Below are 15,088 nucleotides of genomic sequence, written 5' to 3' on the forward strand. Positions count from 1 at the left end.
CAGAAATCCTCACAGGTACTGCAATTAGCATAAAACAATATGCTCAAATCATAACATGGCAAACATAAGGCTTTAAATAAGTATGATTCTTGCATTATTTAAGTTACTGACGTGAAAATTAGTCACCGTCGACTTTTGATTTCACACAGGACACAAACAGAGGTCTCCTGCATGAAAGATATGTATTTGTTTGACATATCTAGCCACCCTATCTTCCTCCCTGTGCGGACTTTGGTGGACTCATTAGAAACGTATTTGTGATATGTCAAAAAACAATTCAGGAGAAAATATGTTTCCCTTGAAACATAAATGACAATGCAGTTTTGTACATATTTTTTAGGAGACCAGGCTACAGTGAGGCGCTGCAGTAGTGTGTTCATTCTGAGTAGTGTAGTGTGTTTATTTCTGAGTGCTTATAAGGACATTTCCACGACAGTAGTCTCAAGTTGGTGGAGGAGGAGAGGGTCACACTAAGAGGGTGAAGCAGTTACATTACATATATGAGCAGGTCGTAATAGCAGGAGAGGGTCTGCAGAAGAGGCTAAAGTTGTTGCAAATGAGAGTTTGGAGTTGCCTAGCTTGAGAGGCATTGGAATGGTTGCAAAGAATAGCTTCGAGGAGGTCGAAAGCAACTGACTGGAAATTCCTGCATGCAAAGGGGTTGTCAACGAGATACTAATATAAGATATCTGCTTGAAAAAACTGTTTGCATTCTGCTTGCACAGCGCAACATGTTCTACTTCACTTGGCTATTTCCTGCAGCTCTACTCAGTATGTGTGAACACAGGTACCGAGTCACATCTTCATTGGGGGTCACCTTTCAAGACCTGACTCTGAGGCTCAGTGGAGAGAGCAGGTCACGGAAAAGCAAAGGTAATATTACCCTGTGTGTCATAGGTTAGCCTCATAAGCTAAGCTGTAAGGGAACTGAGAATAGGGGGCTAAGCATTAGCACTATATTAAACTGTATAATCTCTCCAGTAAATACTGTGACTATTTAAAATATGTTGATGTCTCATTGTGTAATACTACGAGCAACAATTTCCCCCAAATGCTAAACCAAATGACACAATGGCCATCTTTCTATCTGGAAGCATTTGTAAACATGATGAGAGACATGATGCCAACTGCACACCACCCCTTGCATATGTATGTGTCAGCGATGGTGAGTCAGTCGGTCAAAGACATTCATTATTTCCCACATAATGCACTATATAGGATACGCTTGCTATTTCATTCAGCTCTTTATTTCCATGTGACGGGTCTTGTCACTGAAATGAACAGTTTTGTAGGTAAACCATGAAGAGAGATGAGCCGATTTTCTCCTAAAAACAGTTACTGCCAGCACCGATCCAAGATTAGAGGCTCGTATTTATGGATTGATGTTGGGATATTGGAGCTGTCGGTTTGAAACGCACTAAAAATCACTTCTCCTCCAATTTTGATGAATAATGGAACTCGCAATCAAACGGGCCTGTGTCTTCTACACCTCGTCTAAAAACACAGAATACGTGAGGCTTTTTTCCCGTGTGGGCGGCACATTGTGAAGAGTCATGAAATGTAATTTTGTTCCATTTTTCAGTGAGAAACACCTGCTCACATGCTTTTTTCTTCTCCCAGTAATAACTGCTTCTCCAGTGTCAGCAGGCGATGCCGGTGTATTGTTCTTATTGGAAGGCAACATCATTGCGAACAGTGTGCCATTCATTTCTGCTGTACAACACTTTGAATGACACTCATCACGACATTCTTCCATCGATTAGCCTTCACATCTCACAATTCACTTGTCAGGACTCAAAATCTGAAAAAAAAATAAATAAAACCAGCTCTGTAGGAAAAAAAAGAAAATATATTTGTTTTAAACTCAAAAACAATAAAGTGAACATTTTGTTACATGGCAGATATGATGTTCATGAGCACAGCATCACATGGCGTAAAGCGCCTTTCTAGTCTTCCAACCACTCAAAGAGCTTTACACTAAATGCAGGGTTAGATCATGGCTTTACCCAGATGAGTTGTGGCTATCTGAGGTGGCTAGGGCCCCAGACTTTTCCTCTGTGGCGGCCTAGGTTATAAAGAAGTATAAGTGGGCTGCGTTGTGGTTCGGTTGATGTGGTGTCGTGGTAGGGCGTACATCCATCGGGCTTCACCCACGGTACCCATAGATTCCAGTTGAGGGCGGAGCCTGTGTGAATTAGAACGAAGATTACCATATTGTAACCCTAGTTCTATAACGCCCCGTCCACACAGCGAACGTCAGCAGCGTGTGGTGGCTGCGGAACCTGTTGTTTTTTATTTCAGTGTCCATGTTAACAGGTTAGAGCAGCCACACAGCCCCTGTGAGTAGCATGGCTCAGGTACGCCTCAGCTGCGTGTAGAGATGCGTGTCCTCTAGAGAATCAAGGTGTTGGTGTGGACACCACACGCGTGGGACACGAAGCAGTTGAGCGAGGCAGCCATCACGCACTGCTCTCTGTCCCGGCCGTGAGCACAGGTAGAGCCCTCTACCAAGGGGGCCCAGGCACTCCTGCGCCGCTCGCTGAAGGGTGCGTGGTATAGCTGGCAGCACGTAGTCATTTTAAACCCAACCATGATGTTTTTTCTAAGTGGTTTTGCTGCCCAAAACCTAAAAGTGTTTTTGTTTGAATTCATGTTAACGTTTAAGTGTTTACTGCGACTGTAGTGGAGCATCATAGTTTGACGCGCTGGGCTACCCGGTGCATTAGAAAGTGACGTGAAGGGGTCCTGACCAAGCGTCCTGATATGTGACAGGTTTGGAATGAGAATGGGTTGTAAAAACCACCACAACTGGAGATCCAGTGTTTGTTGTTTCTGTTGTGACTTTACACTGTAACTGATATCAAATAACAATACCACTCAGTCACAGCACTTCTAAAGGACAGCACACATTACAGCCTTCTTTCAAAGTCATTTTGAAAAGAAAGGCACAAACTGACATCTGAGAGAGTTTACATTCACAACCTATCCACTTTAATGAGTCTTAATGGGTCGAAGGGATCCATATCACATTGTCCCCTGAATAAACTGTTTTCCCCCAACCATATATCTTCAAATCCTTTTAGTGGCCAGCAGCCAGAGATTCAGTGGACACCGCTGAATAATTTATATAGTCTCCACTGAGTTGAAATAGGGACTGAGTCTTGCAGTGCACAAAATAAAGGTGAGATTTAAATTGACATTAAGTAAACGACCGTAGAGGCTACACATTTATGGCTCTCCGCACATCTCTTACTTATGTCACGATCTGTATTGGAGGATTTATTGGCATATACTGTAGAGTCTCCCTTCATTCAACAGTGCAGTGGAAACAAGAGTCATATTAAACTGTGACGGGGAATCTGACAATAACCCAGTTTAGATTTTGTTAACAAACTTCAGGCTCAAATTAGGCAGCGCAACTTTGATATTGTTTCAGTATTTCCATATTTCTCCCATGTTCGCTGGAGCCAATTTTCTCACGTCACTTGTCATTTTCATAGTGAAAGGAGAGGCATCTTTCTGCATCATCAGCTGCTACAGTACATTTGCTCATGTTCCTGACACCATGCGGGTGTGAACATTTTAAATGATATGCCACGGAAAAATAACGATCAAAATGGGAAAGCAGTTACATTGCAGATTTGAGACTTTCTAGAAATGCGGTTTAACTCGGGGAGAAGACTGCTCTCTTTAGTGCTGTACTAACAGACACAAACACTATCCTCTGAGGGAACAGTCCATTATCGCTGGTGACAAACATGAAAAGCAAACGGTGAGGAGCAAGTCGGGGAAATGCCACTCTGCAGCAAAAAAACATTTAAGATTCTGACTGCCAGCGAGAATTTCTTCGGTTGCCCAAACATCTCCCCACATAGTCTCTTTTCATTAGTGCAACTCAGACAAATGTCAAGGAAGATAACCCATTATCTTCCCTGTTGACAATAACACACACACACACACACACACACACACACACACACACACACACACACACACACACACACATAAACACATCATACCAGGCTCCCTGGCAACGGACGTCTGTATATTACCTTTCTAGTGTGATTCTATTGCTTCATGTGCCACTACTCTTGCTGCTATGCTTCAGCTCAGGGTAGGTGTGGAGTGACGAAGGTTACGTTATTGTAACCATTGTTCTATAAGCACATGCAAAGCCCTCTGATGGGTAATGCCCTCCTCCAAAATTCAGTGGGCACACACATTCCCCCACTGAATTTTGCATTAACGCAGTCAGCCAATTCGGAGTTGCCTACCCGAATATGTGCGGACCCTACGGTATATAACGCAGCGTCCCTCGCTGTCAGGCATCCAACACCCTCTTCAGCGAGTGGCACAGGAATGACAGGGCCTCCTTGGTGTACAGGGCTCCACATGTGCTTATAGAATCAGGCCCTTAAGATGCGTCCTCAGTGATCGGATCACAAGTGGGCAACTTTAAGTACGTCTGCTCAAACCTGGCGTTAGAATGCGTTTCCACTTCCCCGCTCTATATGCAAATAAACAGTAAACACATGGCTAATACAGCAGACGTTGTGACGAAATACTACAAGAGTGTCAGTAGTAATAACGCGAATTCGGGTAAGTTTTATTAACATTTTTATGATATCAAAATATAAGGTTATTGTACCGGCGGTCCACTGGCACCGCTGTCTTTGGCAGGCAACAGCGGGGTACATAGCTTCAGAGAGCCGGGGAGGAGAGACAGCGAGCAGGCGGTCAGGCAGGCGGTATGGTGTCAGCTCCGCGCAAAGCAGCGTAACAAAAATACCGACACATCTCCGACAGTGTAATGCACTTCCTGTCTTATAGTCTGTATACTATGTAGCATATAGATGAGATATATTTAAATAAAATACAGACGTACTGACAGAATACAATAGAACACAGAGGCCGTTTCCATGCTCGAGGCAGACGAGTGCTCGCCATCAGATGAGTTGGCGGTCCTTAATGTGGTCCAGGACACATTCGTGTACACACTGCTAAAAGAATATAACAAAACGCTCGCTGGAAAAGGATGTGGGATGTCTGACAGTGAGGGATGCTGTGGGGTTCTGCACATATTCGGGTAGGCATCTCCTGACTGGCCAGCTACGTTTATGCAAAATTGAGTGGGCGAATGGGTGCGCGTGATTGAGTAGGAGTAGGGGATTACCAATAAAGGAAGCCTGTGTGAGTTAGAACTTCCTTTCTTTCTACTACTGGGGACATTCAGGGGTTTAGGGGATATTAGCATTAAGAGGGTTTTACTTAATACAACTTTTATCAGCCTTTATTGGTGACGCATTAATTGCTTGCTTGTATTAGAGAGAAATATAACAATATTCTAGGGGTAATATTAGCTTATAGGTGCTAAACAGGTGCCAAATTCTATGTATATCAAAAACATACAACATTGCACTCAGTTGTCCCTTCTGGATGTGATTACAATTCCCACCTCAAAACAAACGGGTTGTGGGAGGAGATCATGATCAGAGTAAATATTGGGGAACAACATGGATAACAAATGGAGGGTTGGAAATGTTGCGGATGGCTGAGGTGGTGGAGAGCCACTGGGCTGTGAGAACCAGATTCTGCTGGCTCTAGATAATGGGGAGTAAGAGAGGAACAGCTGGGCTGTAAGCATTCATGTCATGTTGGAGGTTGAACATCTGATCCTATAGAGAAGCAGCGCATGACTCACACCGCTGAATGCTCAGTGGGAAGCGTGGAGCCGACACAATTAGAACACAGAACACACATACGTGCACACACATACGTGCACACACATACAGGCGCACAGAGCGTCTTGGCTCTCCTTCAGGCTGTGAGGTGCCAGCACAACAGAACAGACCAAAGCAGCCGTGGCTTCCAGCCAAATCATGGTTGATTGGAGTCGGGTCCTGTCAGGCTACAGGTTGTGCAGTTTCAACCCCTCCAATCCACCAAGTTGAAAAGAAAACAAGGCTTAGTCAATAGATTAAAGCCAGGCATTATTCAACATAAATCCTCTCGTGGCTATGTTAACATAACAGCTACAGATTCATATTCCGCTGTAGGTAAATGGCTGTTCTGCACGTAGGCGAGTATTCATGTGAAGCAAGTGTCGGAGGTGTGCGTTGTGTGGGAAATGTCGACATCGGGCTGTGTGCGTAGGAGTGGTGGTTCAGTCACCTTTACACCGAGGTAATGCTGTTGCAGCTTTGCCCAACACATTTGTTTAGTGAAATTTCTGAATTACCTTTGACAGTTTGAAAAGAAAATGATGAGAACTTTCTGGAAAATCCACATTATCGAGTAACTGAGGGGTTTTATAGATAGATGGCATGATAATGCACAATATAACACATTTGTTAAGAAGCAGAACAAAAGTCTTAACATCTGGTTTTGTACTTTTGTACTCCCCATCGACTACCAAATTCAAGCTGCCCTTGAATTTCTAACACTCGCTCTTCATCTTCATTTTCTCCCTGTATAAACCAAAACCTCCTCCATTAAATACATTTTACATAAAAGTCCGCTTTAAGACCAAGAAATAGAAATAAAAAATAACTTGTGGCTTACCTCTTGGCGAATGATGCTTCCATATGATGTTGGCTTCAGGTCGACCGACCCCCAGACACATTAGATTGACGTTGCTGCCCTCATTCACTGTGATGTCCTTCGATATGTTAGTGATCCTGGCGGGCACTGAGGGGGAGAAATAAAATCATGATTGATGTTTTTAGCTTAATTAATGACACGTGAGCAAAAGGCCTCGCTACTCCACGTGATCAGAACAGCAATGAGGTTAAAAATAACCGCCGGGTTGGGGACTCAATTAGCATGAAATTAGCTGACAAATTTGACAATTCTCTGGCTCGCCGAGATGTTATACATGATTGATTTTCTTCATCGTGTGTCTTTGCCACACTGCTCATTAGATAAGCATCAGACTGATTTTGGAGTAAACCATCATTTCATCTCTCTGACTGGACCGGTTTGATCTGTGTGTATATCCTGTGAGAGTGTAGCCTCAAATCAAAGGTCAGACGTTATCCTTCACTGTAATTTAACCCAGTCATAGTGATGTTAAGATCATTAGCGTAACGGACAAGACGGGCTTCCATTGAGCAAAGTTTGCGTTTTATCCTCTTCAGTGTAGTGTAGGACAGTTTAGCCTTTCAAAATTAAAATGAAAACTAAATTATTTTGATCCTTAGGCATGAGAACCAACCAGCGATCAGCAGTATTAAATGTACATATATAGGAAATGAAGGCAACTAGACTGGCCATATAACTCTTTTTTTTACCATATTCTGTTGCATAATGATTTCCACCTCTTTATATACATAATCAATAAGCACTACTCTGGCAGGTGTTCAACAGAAAAGTGCTTAATGTCATATCTGTAATGCTGTTTGGGGTATAATACTGTACTACTGTACATGGTCATGACATTGACAAGGCCAGCTCAGACACCAACATAGTAGGTTAGTTTGTGAGTTTAGTGCAACTCCTCCTTTCCATAATAAACGACAAGTAAATCAACGGGACTTCATTTTATTTCAAAGCAGTTGTCATGGTCCCTACAGGACTAATAAGCTACTGTTCTCTTGCTGTCAATTGGTCACATAACTCGTTAATTATGATGTTGAAGTTTTAGCTAATAATTGGATTTCACTCAATTATGATTAAGACAGCTTTTTACTTCATTAAAATAAGTTAACACATTAACATATTCAAAGTAATATATCCAATATAATTAAACACAGATCTACAGTGGATTTATTTTCTTTTTTTCATATAAAAAGTCATGGCCATAATGTGTGCTCTGTGCCAGGGGATCTGAGCTGGAGTGACATACCATTGTGCATCCCATTGACCTTTCAATTTACTGATTCAATTAGCATGCGTTGCTAAAACCAGCTCAATTGGTTCATTTAGGACGCTGTGTGTGCAGCCTGGTTCTCTAAATGCCACCCAAGAACTTGCTGTTGACATGGAACATAGTTCATAACATATTTATAACTATTACATAACTCACTAATAAGATTCAGACCCTTTAAAGGAGCACAAATTGACTTTACCTCCTTCCGTTTCCTTCTATTTAGTTAGTACACTTAATTACCTGCAGACCCCTTTGTCTGTTTGGTTCGCCAAAGTATCTGCAGCAAAAAGTAAAGGGCATTTACAACATTTACAAAGCAAGCTCTTATTTCATAAGTTAGGCTTTGTTGTCTCACTTTTTGCAACCTCTTAACACCTTTTTCTACATGAAAAGTCAAAAAAAATATTCACTTTGGGGAAAAGGGCAGTGCACTGCTTCATTTCAGGCAAAGTGGTGAAAGATGACAAAAGTTCAACAGTTTGGAAAATTGCATGCTAAGGTACAAAGCTCTGTGGAGAGACTGATGCCTCCTCTGCCCAAATCATGTTCTCTTTTTACTGAGTGGAAACAAAATACACAGAAACCCAAGTGTCCTTATTGTGTATGTAAACTGAAAATGTGTCTAATAATGTAAGGCACATTATCAGACCTGTGTTTTTAATACCATCAAACTGGACCAGTATAAAGGCTGATATAATACAGGTATTCAGAGAGAAGAAGAAGACCTTGGTGAGCTCTTTAAGCTTAAGAGAAAATAGAAAATTAGGTGATTCGTAGATACAAAAATAGCCTGCCGAGGGACTCATCCTAAAAGGAAATATGTTTCATGTCCAAGTCAATTTTGAAATGTGTCATTTTCTCTCTTTGTCTCTCCCATGATCAACAAAGTCAAATCAGTGTGTGAAAAATGGCTTTTCATCTGCAACACCTAGACCAAAGAGATATTTTAATCTGCAATTCTTAGTTATTATAAGGCAATTTATCATAGTCTTTCAACAAATTGTGATCTGGTCCTTAATAGTTGTTGTCATTTATTCTCTGAACATATTCTGGTCTGAAGATATTAAGTTGAACCTAGTTTGTGTCACTATAAGCAAAGTCTCACGCGTCGGTTGTTCACACCAGCTGTGTTTCTGCTGCTGCCGGGCTGCCAGCTCTTTCTTTCTATATAGAGTTTGCCTTTCATAATGGCTATTTAATTTCATTATAAATGTAATTTATATTTACTTTAGACAGAAGAAGGTTATGAACTGTGTGTTAATTTGTAAATAATAGTAATAATCCACAATTAAAACCCGGTACTTTATTTATTCATGGAGCCCTGCAAGTCACTGCATGTTCTACAACACTGTCCCACACATTTCAGAATAAAAGCCTCCTGTTAATAAATTAAAGAATTCTGTCCACAGAAAAAGTCGCTTTTATTGTGAAATGAAAGTAGGAAGTGTTGATTTAAAAATAAATCTTTACTTTTTTTCATGTCCGTGACATATTCTATAGATACAGACATTGAAACTGTAGTAATGTTGCTGGTATGATGTCAATATACTGTCAATAGATCACTTTCACTGTCTGTTGTTGCTGTGAACTGCGTGGCTCGCGGTAAAAATAGGCGAGACCTCAAATCTGTAGAAGAGACGCAGCTGACGCGCTGCCGAGCCGTGTAGCTACTCTAACCTGTTAACATGAATGCCAAAATTAAAAACAACACGTTCCGCAACCACCACGCGCTGCTCACGCGGGCGGTGTGGACACACCGCAAGAGCAAGCCCCTTAACAGCCAAAAGGTCACCTAATGTCAATTTCAAACTACTTTGAATGCTGTAACAACAGTAGTGTTGTGTATGTAATGTACAAAGTGCATACACAACACTTAGTTCCTAATATGTTCCATGAAACAAGGCCGTAAGGACAGCTGTAAAGCAGTCCAATAGATTTCCTGCCAAACCAGGTGGCAAAATGTAATGAAGAGGCTTCTGCAAACGTCTTCTGTTTACAGCAATTAGACTAACGCCACAGGACTAATGTGGTAATGATTCATTGAGGCCAAAATGCAACATGTGGCGCCTTTAAGAGGCTCTAAATAGGGAAGGGGCAGCGCAGCGTTTTGAGGATGCAGCAGGCGTCACTTTCTCAGACACATTGACCCCCGGCAGAGATGAATGAACAGGCATCTGTGTGCAGAGTAGGTGACGGGTCCTCCAGCTTGATAATGCCAGTGGCCAGGTGATTAAAAACACAGCTCCCCTGCCACCAGGGCTGCTGGTGGACGTGACTGGGGGCCCGGGGACACGTCACTCTTCATGTCGGCACAGCCAAGGTGTTGCAGCCAGTAATTAATTAGAAAATGGAATCAAGAGACTTCCCAAAAAGGAAACGCATGCTTTCTCTGGGTGTTTATTTAACATCAGGGCTTGACTGATGTGATTCTATTTCTTTGTATTTTTTTTTTTTATTTTTTTTAATGTCAACTGTCATTGTGCTGGCAAATGTGCTTCATTCACAGGGAGAGGAGCAGATACAGGGCAGAAGTGTAACAATGTGTCGTTATCTGCAGGGCACAAGAACACAATTGCATTGTTACGATAGGCTACTGCACATTGTTGTCTGTTAGAATATGAATTATACATTTATGGCAATTCTCCAGTCAAACAATGCAATGGTGACATATGTGGGGGATCTTTTAGCTCCAACTTTTTCCTCATGAGAATGAGAAAGAAAGTCAAGAAATTGGGTTTGAAGGGTCAGGACAATTCAAAACCAGAAGTTTTCAAAGTAGGCTGAGCAACAGCATCCTGCTTCTCCCCTGGGACTCCCTCAAACCCCCAGCCACTAGTACAAGAGGTGTTAGGTAGCAAGAACACAGTGTAGAAATACTTCAATACAAGTCCGGCCTTCAAAATCAGGAAGTAGAAGTACACATGTATTTATAGTAGGGCTGTCAAGGTCAACGCGATAATAACGTGTTAACGCAAATTTATTTTAATGCCACTAATTTCTTTAACACATCGACGCAACTTGCAATTTTTAGGTTGTAGTGGGCTCGGTTTTTAAGCTAGAGTGATGATATTGGTATCATATGAAAAAAAAAAATACAGAATCCATTGGTACCAACCATGTCATACTATGAGGCTAAATAACGCTCCAAAAAAAACTGGCATGGCCATTTTCAAAGGGGTCCTTTGACCTCTGACCTCAAGATATGTGAATGAAAATGGGTGAAAACGTTGCATGGTTGAATTTTTGGAAGCTTGCAATATTCAGTGGGCCGACTACTCCTCTTTTTTCTTCACATTCCCATTGTTCCCATTGCCACCATGGTGGCGTACTCACAAAGCAACACATTCTCATCAGCCCAGTCACCAGGAAAACATTTTTTGGCATTGTACATTTCTGCAAACCACGGATATGTTAAAAGTCGCCCTTTTTGCATTCAGAGTACAGCGAGCGATGCGCAGAGCAAGTGACGTAGTAGCCTATAAAATACTGAATAAAACAAACAAACAATTAAACCAAAAAAAATAGATTTTAGCTGTGAATATACATGTTAAGAAACTGAAGGAAGACATGTAGCTTTGCTCAGGATTGTTTAAGGGAGAGCCTGAACCTTCGACATCTCCCTACATCAAAGCCTCTGCTCCTGTGCCAACATTCACCAAATCTATAATAGATGCTAACTCTTCCTTCATAACAAATTACGATGTGACTGAAGCATCAAAGGAATCAATGTCAGTGAGTTTTCCGATGTGCCATCTCGTCTCGGAACAACAGACATCTGTGACAGATATCTTGGTAACATTCAGTGTTCTTGTCAGTGGTTATTGTTAATTCAGAGGCACATCCAACTCCAAGAGAAGGAACAAGAGAGGAATCCAAACATTCCTGCTTGGAAAAGTGTGATAAAACACTTGGGGGGTTGCTGCTCATGCTTTGGTGAGGAGAAAGTAAACTAGGTTAGTTGTCCCACTGGCTGGTAGAAGGCACAAGCGGTGACACCTGCCTTCAAACTTCCAAGCGTTCTCAGTTCAAAGGCAGATTTTCATATGGGACCCATTGCATCTTATGTTCCAGGATCCAGTCCAATGTAATGACAGCAGCACTGAAGTGAAACCAAATGGCAGAGTATGATGCACTGCGTAAAAAAATATTACCTTGTGATCAGCATGAAAGAAGCACCTCACACATGCTGGCTGAGATAGCTGGGTCTTTAATTCCTTGTATTTACAAGTCCAGACTTTCAGCCATGTGTTTATTTCATTGATGAGCTGACTAGCGATCAGAAGCAGTATTTTCTGACTTACGCACTTTCAACCTGCGAGTATATATTTTGTAGAACTATCTTTATTTTCTCTTACACAACCAGCAGATATTAAATGACCATAAAAAGGCCATATAGTTCACTTTTCAGATGCGGATTATAAGCGCTGACAAAATTGCAGTAAGAGAATCATTCAGCATATTCTTCCTTTTCTCTGACTTCCTCCACATCGAGCATTCATGCTAAACCAAGTCAGTCGCTCAAGCATCTGAAAGCATTTGAAAATGAATCTATACAAAGTAGTTGTGTGGTTTGTTGTTTGCTGAAAACAGCCTTCTTCCACACATTCATTAACACATTGATCAAATCATTGCTCAATGCTAAGTGCAGAGCAGAGCTCTTTCAAACAGAGCAACAATGTAAGCTAATGTGCTATCTCCTCTCAAGCTCATTTCATTTATGATACCATATTCATGAAGAAAATCTATACCTTTTGGACCTCAGTTTGCTTTTGGTAGTAGGTTTGTGCAGTCTCTTTGTGCACACACTACGAAAGATCATCTGTCTCTTTTAGATAAATACTCAACTCAAATGATTAGGGAATGAGTGGTTGTATTTTTACAAATCTTCACTTTGATTTATCCCCTACAGGGGATATTTGATGACCACAGAGCATCTTCTTGTTGCCACGGGTCATCGGGCCATGGTTAATGTCGGACGCTTGTGGATATTCCCATATGGTGTGTTTATCAAACTGCAATCTAATGTTATACTTTAAAATGCCAGAAATGCCTAGAAACTCATCATGATTTGTAACTGGTGACTGGTAAAAGTAACATCAGATTGATTTTACACAGAGAAGAGTGCATCATTTGAATCTCACACAGCTTGGCTTATATTCACAACATGCCCAGCCATCTTACAAATTAAATGAGTGGCAGTGTAATATGAATGTGCACTTTAGAAATGGAAAGAGGCAGAGTAACCACTATCAAGATAGAATTTTCTCTCATTTTCTCTTCTGTCCATGTCCACAGTCTCCTCCACTCGGCATCCTTCAATGCTGCCTTTTCATGCCTGCAGTCACATTTTCACACAACATATTTTTAAGGCTTGTGCCAAATTAAAATGTAATGAATCCTGCCGTGCACCAAGAGGCTATCTTTCAGAACATTTTGAATACGTTCTGCAGGTGGAGGAACGGTGCTGCAACAACAATTTAAACAAAAACTATTCTTTTCAATCTGTCTTAACCGTACCCTTGACATTTACATCCACAGTCCGTATGGACGATCTTTGTGCCATAAACTGAAGGTTTGCTGTTGGTTGTATATTTTTGAGAAACAAAGTTTGGAAAAAATGCATTCTGTATCTGACCTTGTTCACCTTCAGTGTATAATGTCTGCTGCCTGCAGGGGTGCCAATTCAGTCTCAAATCAAAATGTGTAATAGGTACATTGGTCCACAGCGCCAAACAAATTAGTTTCAGAATAACGGCTCTAACAAAGTGAGATGCCTAAATTCTTTTTTGGGCTGTTCTTTTCTATCGGCCTGCGTCCACGTCACGTGACTGCCAAGTGTCTTTCCGTCCAAACAAAACAAATGGCGGACATTGATTTTATTGTCAGTGGAAACTGCAATATTTTATATTACATTAAAATGCATTTTGTTAACATATTTAGAGTGCATTGAAGTTTATGTGGAATGTATTTCCCAACATGTTGTCATCCAAACTCGTCATATACTGACGCTTTGTCAGACCCCTTGGCATCACTTTTTCCGTTGCACTAAACACGTGCTTAACGAACTCTGCGTCACTGTACGGTCGCAGTGAACGCATTCTTAATGTTGTGAATAAACAAAAAACACTGGCTTAGGATTAGGCAAAAAAAACAATAAAAAACACTAAGTTTGGTTTAGGAAAACAACGCCTGCGTGGTTTTTGCATTTGTCGAAAAAGAGTTTTTGTGCGAAACAGGTTATGGAAACGCCTTTGCCAAATAAATTCAGACATAACAAACATTTAACTCACAACTGATGTTGCTGTTTCTGCTGTTGCCGTCTTCTTGGATATTCTTTGCTTGTCTTTGTCTCCAAACAACATGAAACATGGTCAATACTAGCTGACAAGAAAGAACAATTAAAACTTGCCCAATGGAAACAAATTCCTGAAGACCTCTCTCCATTTTTCTCTCGTAGATGGTTAGATGACCAAGCCGACTTGTTTTGTTTCCGGTTCACAACCTCTACTTCTTCTACTCTGTTTACTGGCGGATTACAGTCATACAATCCTATAGCGCCAACATCTGACCAAACTACGCTGCGGCTGAGTTTATTCGCTCCAAAACAGTGCAAACAGTGCATTGCAAAACTGCAAAAAATGCACCAGATAGATCTACTCATGATCTCCCACAAGGACCATGTCACTGACAGGTTACATACAAGGAAAGACCAGGGTCGTGCATTCATCCAACACAAAAGGACTTTAAAACGTCAGTGTATGCCCAAGATGTATCCAAAGTATCAGGTTTAATCCCTTACAAGGGATGACTTTGGATTCACTGATGAGTTGTTTGCTCTTCATAAAGGTCATGCAAATGATCCTTCATGTAATCCAAGACTCCAATATTAAAAATGCACTCTTTTCAGGCTGTAATAGAAGCTTTACTTTTGACATGCCTAAGTACAACTGAGGGCTCAAAAACGGGATAAATCAATGGGATGGAAATGGGACATATCATGTAATACTACGTTTACATTCTGAGCTAGCAAAACAGGCTGTACAACCACACATTTACAGTGACTATAATTTATATAATGGATCAACATCCCAAGTAGCCTGAAATACAAATTTGCAAGTGCCAGGGCCTTAATGTTAAGCCCTGGAAGAGTGACAGATTCTGGCTTCAGCAAGCATTCTTCTCAAAGGCTACAGGGAAACTTGAGGCAATAATGTGTGATGT

The 15,088-nt window shown here is 41.3% G+C and overlaps 1 protein-coding gene across 4 annotated transcripts in view; it reads right to left on the reverse strand.

The window, feature by feature from the left end:
- Positions 1-15,088, reverse strand: part of opcml (opioid binding protein/cell adhesion molecule-like) — a 244,307-nt gene that overhangs the window by 37,470 nt on the left and 191,749 nt on the right. For all 4 annotated transcript variants that reach the window (XM_074612071.1, XM_074612069.1, XM_074612068.1 and 1 more), the window contains one exon: positions 6,562-6,687. In XM_074612071.1, the coding sequence (XP_074468172.1) occupies positions 6,562-6,687 (126 nt within the window). The remainder of the gene's footprint in view (positions 1-6,561; positions 6,688-15,088) is intronic.

This window comes from Sebastes fasciatus, chromosome 16 (genome assembly GCF_043250625.1).
Source record: "Sebastes fasciatus isolate fSebFas1 chromosome 16, fSebFas1.pri, whole genome shotgun sequence".
Taxonomy (NCBI): domain Eukaryota; kingdom Metazoa; phylum Chordata; class Actinopteri; order Perciformes; family Sebastidae; genus Sebastes; species Sebastes fasciatus.